We start from the raw sequence: 13,805 nt of genomic DNA on the forward strand, positions 1-13,805 counted from the left end.
AATTCCTGGTACAGAAAACAAAAACAAAACAAAACAAAACAAGATCGCTCTCTCCGCTGTCCTGCATCATCTTCCCTGAGGTCCCCATCACCCCGTGACCTATGATCACTCCTTACTCTACGTCTTCTCCTAAAAGACGTGCTCTGTGCACTGTCCACGCTGGTGCCTTCTTGGGTCCCCTCACCCACATGCTGGGTGCTTGGCAGGACTGCAGACCCACAGGCAGGCGTGGCTTCTCTCCCTCCTGTTCCTTCCTAGTGGCCCGCCCTGTCCTTGACAAGGGGAGGGCAGGGGCCCCACCCGCAGTGATCCCCACTCCTCTCCAGCTCCTTCCCATCTGTAGATGGTGGACGCCATGAAGGAGATGTTGTAGGTACCACGCTGTGCTGTTTAGGATTTTCTTCAGCTGCCTGTCTCAGAAGCCTGACCACAGCATCTCCAACGCTGTCTGAACATCACGGCATTCGGGGCAGGCATCTCAAGGACTCTGCTGCCCACCCTGCTGGCCTGCAGGCCTGCCTACCTGCGGCATGGATGGCCTCAGCATCCCAGCCACGTTCCATGGAGAGAAGAGGGCGAAGATGGAGCAGGTGATGCTGGAGTCCCTTTAAAGAACTTTTCCTGCAATGCATCTTCCCCGGTGGTCCAGAGGCTAAGAGTCCGCGCTCCTAATGCCAGGGGCCCAGGTTCGATCCCAGGTCAGGGAATTAGATCCCACATGCCACTACTAGGAGTTCCTGTCACTAAAAGATCCTGCAAGCCACAAGTAAGACCTGCGAGCTCTCCCTGGGACCAGGAGGCCCCCAAGAGTGAAGGGAGAGTGCAGCAGGAATGGGAAGCCACGCTGGGTGTGGCCGCGTGCAGGGTCTTGCCGGAGCCCCAGGCTGAAGGGATGGGGCGACAGTGTGTGTGTCTGCCCCCAGCTCTGCCCTGTGGCTGGCAGCTGCTCTCTCTGTGGCCCCTTCTCTCCCTTTCTAACACTTGGTTTTTCCTGGAGGTGGTAGGAGCCCTTCCAGGCGGGGTGCAGGAAGGAAAGGTGACCGCAGGTCACTCCCACAGGTCAAGGACAGGGCGGGCCACTAGGCTGCAGATCGGTCTAGTTCCCCTGGGGCTTTGTCCAGACCTTGGAACCAAATCCACAACCAGCTGCTTCATTGCTCAGCCAGACTGAGTGAAAAAGTTACCTTTTTGTGTTTCAAAGGAGCCAAGTGAATACAAACAAGACTCCATGAGTCAGTCTGTACGGGAAGTAAGCACATGTTCAGAATAAAGTAATCAGCCCAGAGCAGAAGCGGACCATGCAGTGTCCACGTGGGTCTCCAGCCCTGACCTTGGTGCTGGAACCCCACTCTTCCTTTGTGTCCCTGTGGTGCTGGCAGCTTCTGGCCTCCCAAGGACACCCCTAGGCTGAGGCAGGTGGGGAGCCAGTGGGTGGTCAGGCCTCCCCAGGAGCTAGGGTTGCTGTAGCAACCGGATGCTGCCTTGAGGGTGGATTTTTAAAATATCTCGGCTAGAATAGCTTTGTTCCTCCAATCTCTCTTGTCACTTCCCCCGTACCGTGTGCTGCAGGGAAGCTGGGTCGTGCGGGGATGCCTGCCTGCTCTCTGCTGGGGACTCCTGGCAGCTTCTGCCAGGGGCTGGAGGTGCGAGGATTGTCTCCGGCTGTGAAGGGCTGCGAGGCTGTCAGGGCTTCAGCTTTTGCTTCCAGCCTCCTCCAGCTCTTGGTTCCAAAAACCTCATTTTCTCTTTTTTCGGGAGACAGAGAAGAGGGGTCTGCTTTGAAAGCCACCTCCCTCCTTCCACTGTGAACCTCACTCCTACCAGAACAGCTTCAGCATCCGGGACCTCCCTTTGGAGCCGGAGGGGGGGGGTCTCATCTTGTCTGCTTTTTCCTTTATGTTTCTAACTTCCTCTTTGGCTTCATTTATTCACTCAACAAATGCCTGCAGAGCACTCACTGAGCCCCTGAAAGAAATGAAAAACTGCCTTGTGGAGAAGTTCCTGTCTTCACCCTGGATTTGGTCCAATCGGATTTCAAACATTTTTAAAAAGTTACAGTAAATTAAGACAGTGTTCTCTTGGCAGAGGGTGGGATACAAACCAATGGGACAAAACAGCACTCAGAAACATGTACATTGAAAATACGGCTTAACGCACTTAAGGTATTTCTCGCTCACTTCATAGCCTGATGTGGGCCAGGTGCTGCCCTTGGCCTTCCCCTCCAGGTGGTGACTCAGACATCCAGGTGCCTTCCATCTCTCATAACAACTCTATGAAGAAGGTGCTATTAATTATTGTCCCCGTTTTACAGGTGAGAAAATCGAAGACAGAGAGATCAAGTAACTTGACCAAGGTCACCCAGCTTCTGAGTGGTGGAGTCAGGATTTGAACCTAGTAGTCTAGGTCTAGTGTGTATACCCTTAACTACTATGCCAGCTCCTTTATCACTATACGATGAAATTCTTTATTTCATAAAGATATTCTTGAGTATAAAGTTTATTTTTTTCTAATGCGAATATGGTCATGCCAGCTTTTTAAAGGCATTTTCTTTTTATCATTTTTATCTATTTCATTTTTTGGGCTGTGCTGGGATTTCGTTGCTGTGTAGGCTTTTCTCTAGTTGCAGCGAGCAGGAGCTGGCCACTGGCTGCTTCTCACTGCGGTGGCTTCTCTTGTTGCAGAGCATGGGCTCTAGGCGTGCGGGCTTCAGTAGCTGTGGCCTGTGGGCTCGGTAACCGTGGTTCCTGGGCTCTAGGGGATGGGTGCAATAGTTGTGGCGTGTAGGTTTAGCTGCTTCGTGGTGTGTCGGATCCTCTGGGATCAGAGATCGAACCCGTGTCTCCTGCATTGGCAGGAGGATTCTTCACCCCTGAGCCACAGGAAGCCCAAGTCATGCTAGCTTTTTTGAGTTAATATTTGCTTGGTTTATTTATATAAATGCATTAAAATACATACGTCTGCATTTTTCTTCAACCTTCACATTCAATCTTTCTTTGTTTTATGTTGTAGAGATAGTTCTTTTATTTGCTAACTTATTTTTGGTTGTGGTGGCGCGTCGCTGCTGTTTGAGGGCTGTCTCTGGTTGCAGCGCGCTGGGTCTTCTCTCGCTGGGCAGCACAGGCTCCAGGCGCGTGGGCTTCAGTAGTCACAGCTCACAGGCTTAGTTGCCCCGTGGCATATGGAATACTCCCAGGCCAGCGATCGAATCAGTGTCCCCTGCATTGGCAGGTGATTCTTACCCACTGTGCCACCAGGGAAGTCCCTGGAAATATTTCTTATAAAAGCATATAGCTGGGAATTTAAAAAAATTGAGCGCAATCATCTCTCTTAATTAATAGGACACTTATTGTGATTGCAGATATATTTAACTTTATTTTTTTAAGCCATCCTTGGCATTCTGGCTTGTGTTATTTCTGATGAGAAGCCTGCTGTCAATCTAACTTTTGTTCCGTGATTTACTGTCATGATGTCTCTGAAGATCCTTTCCTGTAGATGCTCTCTGGTTTCACATCCGAGCATCTAGCAGCAGGTTTATTTTTATTCATCCTGTTTAGGATTCATTGTGATTCTTAAATCTGTGGATTGGAGAAGTTTTCACCAATTTTAGAAAACTCTCAGCTGTAATTTCTTTAGTATCTTTCCCTGACACTTTCAAGTTTCTCCTTCTGGAATTTCTATTAGGCATATTTTGGATCTTCCCAATCTACTCAATTTGTCTTTGGAATATGTTACCACTGCTAGCTCTCTCTACTGCATTCTAGAGATTTTCTTCAGATATATATTTTTATTCATTTTTATTGGAGCATGGCTGCTTTGCAACGTTGTATTAGTTTCTTCTGTACAGCAAAGTGAATCAGTTATACATACATCCCCTCTTCAGATAATATTATTAAAGTTACTAAGTCTTTTTAGGTGTATCTAATGTACTGCTTAATACATCTATTAATGATTTTCAATGACTATATATTTGAAACCTGAAGTTCTTTTTAAAAATTTTTTTTCATTTTTTGGTACTAAGAGTTTTTTTTTTTCCTAGTATAACATTTAATTCCTTTAACAATTTTAAAACTGTTCTTTAAAAATATTTATTTATTTGGCTGTGCCAGGTCTTAGTTGCAGCACATGGGATCTAGTTCCCTGACCAGGGATTGAACCCTGGGCCTCCTGCATTGGGAGCGTGGAGTCTTAGCCACTGGACCACCAGGGAAGTCTCTTAAATGGTTTTTTTGAGTTATTTTCTTAGTAGTTGCTCTAAAGCTAATAATATGCATTGTATCTTATGGTTTATACCAATGTAATTTCAGTGAGAAATAGAAAACATGCTTCTATGTATTTCATTTCTGTTCCCCTCTTGGTATTATTGTTGTACACGGTAGATGTATATATGTTACAATCCAAACAATAATAGTCTTATAATTGTTACTTGTATCTAATTTTATGTCTTAAAGAAGCTGAGACCTAGTCTTCCTCTACAGGAGAGAATCTATATATTTACAACTCTGCGGTATTAAATCTTGGTGCTGGGGGTGGGGGCGATCCTGCCCACTGAGTTTCCTGGGCTGCTGAGCTGACTGGGCATGTCTTCTCCCTCTCAACCCATCCTGGCCTCCCCGCTCCAGGCAGACGAGGTATCAGGTCTCCAAACAAGCTTTCCCTGGTGTCCCCCTCTGCCCCCTGGCATTTAACAGGTGCTCAGGGAAATGGGTTTTGGATTGAAACTTGCTTAGCTTGTCCCCCACTCCCAGGCTGCCATCCTAGGCTTATGAGAAGGAGTGTGGTGGGCAGGTGAGGACACTGGGCTGGGAGTCGGAGGTCTGGAAGCAAAGTGCCATCCCTCTGTCTCTGTCCCTGGGTATTGTGTGTGAGACGTAAGCACAGACCCTGGGAGCCTGGGAGCTGCTTGGCGAGCGTGTCTTCCCTTTTCCAGGTCCTTGTGGGATGTTTGCACTGAATTTATATATGAGAAAGTCTTAACTTTCTTCTTTTCATCCCAGCCACATCTTTGTCAAGCTTCTCCCAGGCTGAAGCAAAGGCTCTGTGTGTGCATGTGTGCATTCGAGTGAGTAGATGAGACATAACCCACTGCAACACCGAGGAGCCTCTGGGACTCAGACCATCGGCATACTCCATCATGTGCCCTGATTTCTCATCCTTCTTTTCTGTGATCTTTTCATTCAGGGCCTCAGACCTGAAAGAAATGGAGCTAAAGAATCTCATTCAGAAGTTACTCTAGGGAGTCCATTCCCTAGAAATGCAAGGATAACTTCAAAGATCTGGTACAACCCAAGTTCCCAGGGAGGAGACCTATCCTCGGCAGGGGGTGGGGGTGGGGGTGGGGGTGTCTGGACGAGGGCTGGCATGATGGGCGAGGGCCGGAGGGAGCCGAGTGGGTGGCTAGAGTAAGTGGGCCTAGGCTGGGGTGAGGACAGAGCCATCAGTATTCACTCAGGAGCCCAGTTCTTTGCCTTCATCAGCATCTCTACTTCTTCTCCTGCTCAGTTGACTTGAGTTATAGGCCAGTTTTCAGGTTAGCTGCTGGCTGGTGTTCTCCCTGAGGGGAGGCTGGGAGCCTGGCTGTAATCACTCCCGTTAGCAGTTGGCAGGTCCCCAGCTTTTTCACCTGGACCTGCTGTGACACTCACGAGTGCCCCCCACTGCCCCGGGTGGGTGGCCTCGGTGCCAGCGGGCAGGGCTAAATCTCTCATGCCATGAAGCCTGTGCCCAGCTCCCAGGACCTCTGTTCCCAACAAGAACCACTCGGCTCCCTGGCGCTTGGCGAAGCCCAGAGCTGTCGGGCAGCAGAGCTCCCAGTGTGATCTTGGGAAGGGATCCAGCCCAGAAAACAATGAGGAGTGGTCTGAGCTGGTAGGTGTCCCCAGGGGTGGAGAAATGAGCAGTTGTAATGATGACGCCACTTAGCTTTCACACATTCTGCACCAGGAACTGTGCCAAACCCTCCCAGCTCATGACCTCCTAATACAACAGCCTGGGAAGGCAAATGTTGGTCCCCTTTTGCAACTGGGTAATCCAAGGCTCGGAGAGATGAAATAAGACCACACAGCCCCAGTGGTAGAGCTGAGACCACCAACCCAGGGCTCAGCTCCCCCGCCACACCTGTTGGACCCACATGAGGACTGGACACAGAACGTGTGCGTGCTGGGGGTGTGCTGTGAAACCCCACATCCACCTTCGGACTGGCAGGACAGAGCTCTGTCCACTGCCACACCTGCTGGGCCCGCACGAGGACTGGACACAGAACATGTGAGCGCCGGGCGCGTGCTGAGTGTGAAACCCCACGTCCACCTGCGGACTGGCGGGACAGAGTTCTATGCACTGCCTGGCTACAGCATTCAGCATCACTGCTGCGGTCCTTTGTGTCCATCGACACACCTGCACCTCTAGGTGTTTCTTTATTTTTCCTCTGCAGCTACCTCTTCCCATTGATTCCTGTTCCCGCCTTAAGAACCTCAGAGAATACCTGGCGCCAGCTTGGCTGGGGCCACACAAACCGTCCTCTTTCTGCCCCTTTCTTCCCAGCGTTTGTATTCAGAGAGCTGCTCTGGCCACTGCAGATTGGTACCTCCCCCAGGGTGCCCACTGAACCAAGTGGGCAAGGGACATAAATATGTAGAAATATATGTCTGTTTATGGTCCTTGTAATCAGTACGGCCTGACTCTTCCCGTGGCTTTTAAGGGCCTTAGGGAGAGGCAGGGTGGCCCAATGGGGAGTGGAGAGGGCACTGGAGGAAGCAGAGGCCAAGTCTGCCCTGGACCTGCAGAGGTCCGAGCCTGGTTGCTCGCAGGCATGGTCTACACTGAGACCAAGGCCACCCGGTCCCTAAAGCCCAGGGGTTCAGCGGGTAGGACCTCGCGATCACCTCCCATCTCACCTCCGCGTTCCCACGGGGCCCCCCCCGAGTCCCCACGGGTTCCGAGGCAGCGTCCTCCCCGCTCCCCGCCACCTCCGTGCCCAGCAGCCTCTCCCCTTCTTCCCGCCGACCCCGCGGCCCGGATCTCCCCCTCCCAGCCCCGAATCCAATCCCGGTCTCCCTGCCCCGCCCCCAGCTCTTGGCTGGGCCGCCCCGCGCGCCGTCACCGCCGCCGTCACCGCGCGCGCCCGGCCGCGGGGCTCGGCTCCGGCGCGCGGCTCCGGCCGGGGAGGCGGGAGGGAGCCGAGGACAATGCGCCCCGCGCCCGGCGCCCCCCGCGCGGCCCCGCCCCCAGCCCGGCGGCAGCCCCGGTTCCTGCGCGGCCGGAGCGGCTCGGGCAGCAGCGGCGGCCCCGGCGGCAGCAGCGACAGCAGCGCGGGCGCCGAGCGGGAGGACGACGACGAGAGCGCCAGCATCAGCAGGCCGCTGGTGTCCTCAGAGCCCCCGGGGACCCCAGCCGCTTCTCGCGCCTCCACGCCCACCTCCGCGCGCAGCATGACCGCCGCTGACCTGGGCGCGGGCGCCGGGGCCGGGGCCGTCGGGGGTGCGGGCGGCCCCGGCCCCGGCCCCGGCCCCTCCTGCCGTTCGTGCTGCGGTTGCTGCGGGCGCCGGGCCCGGTCGGGCCGCGGGGGCGGGCGCCGCGGCTGCTCCTCTGGCTCCGGCTGCCGCTGGGGCTACCAGGCGCTGTCCGTGGCGCTGCTGCTGGCGCAAGGCGGCCTGCTGGACGTGTACCTCATCGCCGTCACGGACCTGTACTGGTGCTCCTGGGTGGCCACCGACCTGGTGGTGGCGGCGGGCTGGGCCATCTTCTTCGCCAAGAACAGCCGGGGCCGTCGGGGAGGTGCACACGCCCACCATCCGCATCACCCACACGCCGCGCCCCTGCACCTGCCGGCTGCCCCCGCCGGAGCTGCGGGCGCCAAGGCGCGCGGCGCGCGCGGGGGCGCGGGTGGCCCGGGGCCGGCGGGGCCGGTCGGAGCGGCGGGCGAGTTCGCCTTCGCCTACTTGGCCTGGCTCATCTACTCTATTGCCTTCACGCCCAAGGTGGTGCTCATCCTGGGCACGTCCATCCTGGACCTCATCGAACTGCGCGCGCCCTTCGGCACCACGGGCTTCCGCCTCACCATGGCGCTATCGGCGCCGCTGCTCTACTGCCTGGTGCGGGCCATCGGCGAAGCGGGCGCCATCCCCGGCTCCGCGGGCCCCCTGCTCTTGCAGCCGCAGCGACACCGCGCCGCCGGCTGCTTCCTGGGCACGTGCCTGGATTTGCTGGACAGCTTCGCGCTGGTGGAGCTGATGCTGGACGGCCGCGCGCCGCTGCCCGCGCACCTGCGCTACCTGCTCCTCGCGGTCTACTTCCTTGCGCTCGCCTCGCCGGTGCTCTGGCTCTACGAGCTCCACGCCGCCGCCTCGCCCCGGGCCCGGGCACCGCGGCCCGGTGGCTGCAGCTGTCTCCTGCGCCTCCTGGGCAGCTGCCTGGTGGACGCGCCCTTGCTGGCGCTGCGCTGCCTGCTGGCCCTGAGCTACCAGCAGCCGCTCTCTGTCTTCATGCTCAAGAACCTCTTCTTCCTCGGCTGCCGCGGCCTGGAGGCCCTGGAGGGCTGCTGGGACCAGGGGCTAACGGCGTCCCCTAGTCGGGCCAGGTCGGGCTACGGCGCTCCACCCTCCGCCCCGCCGGCGCCCGGAGCCCCCCAACTGGGCCACTGCATCTCCGAGGACGAGGGGTGCGCCCACGGCTATGTCAACACTCTGGCTGTGGCCTCCCAGAATTAAGGGGTCTGGGGTCTTGCTTTGGGGTTGGGAAACCCAGCTCCCTGTCCTCTGACCATTCCTCACCTAGTCTAGATCATCTGTTAATGGGGCTGAGGGCCAACACGCCACTCTGAGCCCTTTGGGTCAAGACTGCTTGGAGCGACCCAGCTACTGAAAGAAGGAGGAAAGTCGCCAGGCTCTGTTCTCCACACCCATTCTGAGTTCCAGCCTCTGGCGCCTCTGATTCCTACTTCTCCCATCTCACCCTGATTCCTCTCCTTTGTGGGGGAGAGTGGAGGAGGGGGACCCAGGCAGGAGGCTGGATGGGACAGCTGCTTTTAGGCTATGGCTAGTGGCCGGTGTCCCACACCTTGAAATTGACCTGGAGTCCCCTGTTCCCGGGCTGTGTCTGTTGTGTTTCATCCGGATGATAGATACAATCTGTGTGTGTGTGTGTGTGTGTGTGCGTGCACACGCGCTCACGTGTGTGCGTGTTGTTTCCTTGTGTCCACCCTGTGCCACTTGAGATCAGCAGGGGATCTGGGGAGGCCCTGTCCTCCCCACCCACACTCCTCATTACTACCTGAATCTGTGGCCATGAATTAATTCCCAGACAGAGCTGGGCACCTGGGGACTGCCCGGGGCCCTCCTCTGAGGGAGAGGCTCACCCGGGGTCCTCCTCAGTCCCACCCCACTCCTCTCAGCTGCGGGGTGGGGTCCACACTCTAAGGACCAAACTACACCCTTTCCTGGGTGAGTGAGCGTGTCTACCTCCGTGCTTCCCACTTGTGTTGCATCACACACTGATGCTGCTTGCGAAAATAAGGACAAAGGCTCAGATGTCGCATTCACCATGGCCACTGGACCCGCTGGGGTTCAGTGCCAGTGTTATTACAGGGTCTATGGAGGATCAGCCACTGGCTGCCCTCCATCTCTCCCTCTCTCTGCGCCCATAGCGTCCATCCTTCCTGAGGCTGGTTGCGGGCTGGGTCAGGTCTTGGCTCAGAACGGCTTTGGTGGGGTCCCTGGATTGATATCAGTTGGGCCACCCACAGGCCCACGGGAGTAGGGAACCCGTCTCCCACCCCCTGCCTTTCTTCTGGGAAGCCTGGGGTGGATCAGAAAGGGTGGCAGTGACCTTTGTCCTCTGCTGTGGTCAAGGGAGTCCCTAGGGAAAAGGTAGACTGTCTGGAGGGGGTGGGCAAGCCCCACCCCACCCAGCCTCCCTCCCTAGCGACAGCTGGTATCCAGGGGTTGCCCACACACAGACTTGAGGCCAGGGTAACAGGGTAACAGGATGGGGTGGGGGCGGTTTGTAAGGATCTCCCCCCTCCGTGTGCTTGGGTAGCTTTGTGTGGTGTAATAAACCCCAAAGTGCCCCACGTCATGGGTGGTGGTTTGACTCTCACAGGCTGGCTTCAGTGACATATCACTTTTGCTTCCTGGGCCTCTGTTCTGTGTTGAGGGCCAGAGAATGTTTTGGGGCTCTTCATTGTTATGGAGGGTTGTTGACAGAAGACAGAGACACAGGAAGGGCTGATGTCCTGAGCCTCCCTGCTCTAGGGGCGGGGGCAGGGAAGAAAATGTTTGCACTGAGTGTTGGGGCTTCCAGCCCCTTGCCCACCAGGTCCAGGGTCAACTGGTTGGATTTTGCAACAAATTGTTCCTTTTTTTGCCTTCCCGCCTCTCCCAGGACCCCTCTTCTTGCCCTTTGAACTCCATGTGGTCAAAGTTCTGGGGCCCAGACCCTGGGGGGAGCCCCTCTGCTCCCATACCCTCTCTCCAGCGTGGCTGTTGCTCTGCCACCCACTCTCCACGTCTGAGCCATGGGGGGCCCAGGCTGGCCCCCGCCCCACCCCTCCTCCCTGCTGAGTGACACTGCGACACGGTGGGGGGACCCCCACTCGGGTGTGCTGGTGGGGGGCTGCGGTGGGTTCCGATGAGCTGCGCTTCCCCGTCCGTCGCGAGACTGCGTGTGCGGCTGGTCCCGGCTGCTGGCCCTCGTTCACCTGGGGACGATGTCCTCTTCCTGACACTGGGTGCCGTCGCTTGTGCTCAGGGGGTCAACCCCTTCCTTCTGCCATGTTTCTCTGGAGTCCTTTTACTTACTTCCCTTGCCCCACTCACAAGAAGAGATGCCCCAGAAGTTTCGTTTTTCTTGTTTTCTAGGGGCATCTGTGGTGTGGGGGGCCAACTGGAGATGCCTGTCTCCGGGCCCGCGCCCTCCGTGCAGGTCACGGAGGAGAAGCTGGAGTCGGACCCGCGCTGCTGCCTCTAATGCTGGGTGGGTCGGGCCTCTGACTCCTTCCCTGTTTGGAAAGGGCTTGGCCCAGACCCTCTGTACAGACGGCTACAGAGTCCACGATTCTTCCAGAAGAGCGGAGAGCTGGCAGTCGGAGCCTGGGGGACGGAAGTGGCACCTCGCTGGCATTTATCACGTTTTTTTTTTTTTTTTTTCTCTTTCTCTTTTTAAAAATAAAACCAGCTTCTGTTCTGAAAAAAAAAAAAACAAAAAACAAAAAAAAACTTGAGACTTGTGACAAGCTTCCTGTGCGGTTTAAGATCGTGCCTGTCCTGGTTTCCCTGCTAAACTCTTGAATGTCACCGTGACATCTGTCATCGCTGTGCGGGTCTCTGCTCACATTCTGGGCCCGCCTTGGCTGCTTCCTTCCAGGTGGCTGGCAGGCTCTTGAGGAAGTGGCCTTGGGCTTCATGCCCCGGCTCCCGTCCTTGGTTCCTTCTTTCTGAGAAGAACTTGCCAGTGGGGGAAAAGGCTGAGAGGCCAACTTCTTAAGTCCTCTGCCCTCCTCGCACCAGGCCAGAAGCAAGAGTCGTTTTAGGGAAGAGGAGGGGCCGTGCTTGTCTGTTTTTAGCACAGAGAGCTGGGCGGCCTGAGGGAACACCAGATCTCTGCAGAAATAAGACCATGGTCATAGTTCTGCACAGAGAGGGCTGGTGCTGTTCAAGCCGCGAAACCCAGACGGCTCCACCCGTGCCTGCTCAGGCCCACCTGGCCTGCAGGATCTTCCCCATTTACAGGACAGGAGCACCTACAAGCTTATAGGTGGGAATGGGGTGACGTGTGCCGAGCCAGTCCTTCCCTCAAGACATGGACGATCGTAACAAGTACAATAGTCACAGAGCAGCAAAGACCATGTCTTCATGTCTCCCTAAATGCAGGTGGATGGTAAGATGACCAATCTGACTATGTTTCTCGTGGGTGAGCTGCTCAAGAGGGGAGGTCGTGTCAGGGGGCTCTAGTCCTGCAGCCAGAGGCCTGGGGTTGGGTGAGCTCAGGGCCCGGCCCCTCCAGCCCTCACGGCCCCTCTGGGGAGCTTCCCCTCGGCTCCTGAGCCCAGAAGGATGGAGCTGCCTGCGGGAGGCCGCACTGCAGTCAGCAAGGGAATCAGGTCTGAACCACGTCCAGTGGGCAGCCCCAGGCAGCCTTCAGACTTGGATTCTCCTTTGTCGTCTGGGTCTGGCTAAAAAGCAGGGGCAGGAGCCACATCCTGGGGAGTCCCACAGGCCCCCAGTCAGGCCCAGGCAGACTCTCCTCTGAGGCCATGGAGAGGAAGGAGCCGGGACACTGATTCCCACTAAGGTGTGAACAACTAAAGTTGACTCTGATGGGTAGGGCTGGGCAGGGCCCTCACTGAGCAGGTCTTTGCAGGAAGGCCCCTCCCTTGTTTACCTGGGAGGAGAGACTGCTCCTGCAGAGCGCAAAGGCCACAGGCAGAAACCACCTTTGTCGTCTGGTTCTGGCTAAAAAGCAGGGGCAGGTAGCCACATCCTGGGAGTCCTGCGGGCGAGCATCTTCTCCCTTCTGCCCGAGGCAAAGATAAGCAGGAAATGAGTAAAACCCATCACAAAGCAGGCGTTCAGAGGCCCAGCTCCAGGTGCTGAGTGGACATTTAAGTGATGAACGAAAGCCCCTCCAAAACCTGAGCACCTCTGAGGACCTTCCTGAACAGGAAAGAGAAGCTGGTTCAGAACCAGCGTGGCCTGCAACGTCCAGAGGACCTGTTAGCCATTTCTCACTTTCCTAGAGAAAAAGCTGTGGACATCCGCAAGGGTTGTATGGCCAGGGGTCCTTCCCCATCCTTGAGCCCCTTCTGTGCACTCTGCCTGGGGAGGGCCCCGAGGCGTGGGGGTCACAGTCTAGAGGACACTTGTTATCAAAGGGCCTTTCTGGGTGAGGCACGATTCACTAGCTGTGGTTCAGAATAGCATGGAAAGCGAGACCTGGCCTTATTCATACCTGATGCTCTTGGCATTTGGGTGATACTTAGACCGAGACCAGTGTGAGGCTGGGGGCTCTAGGGAAGGAGGGGGGACAGGGGTGGAACAAGGGTCGATTACCTGGGGATCTTCCTGACTCCGTTTATATCCACCATGTCCACATAGGCACACCCACTGATGGAAAGATTAGTGACTGCCCAGCGATGGGACATTTGGGGTCATGGGGTGATAATTAGAGGGGCTGGGTTTCTTTGGGAAGGAAGAAAAATGTTCCAAAATTGATTATGCTGAAGGTTGCTGAACTCTGAACTCCCCAAAGCCTTGACTTGTACAGGATCCGTGGTGAACTGTGTGAGCTGTGAATCGTGTCTCAGTGAAGTCGTGAGGAAAGAAAGGGCAGCTGTGGTGAGAAAGGGACCTGGTGGATGGTGACAGCTAGGTCGTCTGGCCTCAACGGCCAGCACAGCAGGAGTCCGAGGTCTGTGGGGAAGGTAGTCCAGGCGGAGAGTGTCTCCCAAGACCAGGCTTGAGACCACAGGGCGGGACACCCTGCTGCAGGCACCACCTGGCTCCAGCCATGGAACCCACACTCTGCACATTGAGCACGAGATGACTGGAAGTGGGGGGATCGTCCCAGAGAGCTGTGTGGGCATCTGCACCCAGTGACGCCCACCCAACATCATCGGGGGATGGTGCCCAGGAGGCTGGAGGCTGGGAGGTCTCGGCTCCTCTGACCTAGTCCTTTTGGCTGCTAGAATGGAATGCCTGAGACTGCATAGACTATGAACAGCAGAAACAAAGCCGGGGCTGGAAGTCCAAGGTCAGGGTGCCAGCGGATTCCAGATTCACAGGTGGCCGTCTCACAGTGTCCTTGCATGGCAGCAG

At 56.2% G+C, this 13,805-nt stretch overlaps 1 protein-coding gene across 1 annotated transcript; it reads left to right on the forward strand.

Annotated features, from left to right (window-relative positions):
- Window positions 1–6,805: 6,805 nt before the first annotated feature.
- Window positions 6,806–8,879, forward strand: TMEM121B (transmembrane protein 121B). The gene is made up of 2 exons (XM_025282481.2): window positions 6,806–6,860; window positions 7,066–8,879. The coding sequence occupies exons 1-2, from the start codon at window positions 6,806–6,808 to the stop codon at window positions 8,700–8,702; spliced, it is 1,692 nt and encodes a 563-aa protein (XP_025138266.2). The 3' UTR covers window positions 8,703–8,879.
- The last annotated feature ends 4,926 nt before the right edge of the window (window positions 8,880–13,805 follow it).

This window comes from Bubalus bubalis, chromosome 4 (assembly GCF_019923935.1).
Source record: "Bubalus bubalis isolate 160015118507 breed Murrah chromosome 4, NDDB_SH_1, whole genome shotgun sequence".
NCBI classification, from domain to species: Eukaryota; Metazoa; Chordata; class Mammalia; order Artiodactyla; family Bovidae; genus Bubalus; species Bubalus bubalis.

Excerpts from the sequence above, each read along its gene's own strand:
- TMEM121B (XM_025282481.2), top strand. The coding sequence starts at position 6,806 with ATGGTCTACACTGAGACCAAGGCCACCCGGTCCCTAAAGCCCAGGGGT. Across the intron at positions 6,861-7,065 it reads AAAGCCCAGGGGTTCAGCGG|CTCTTGGCTGGGCCGCCCCG; the intron begins GTAGGACCTCGC and ends CCCCGCCCCCAG.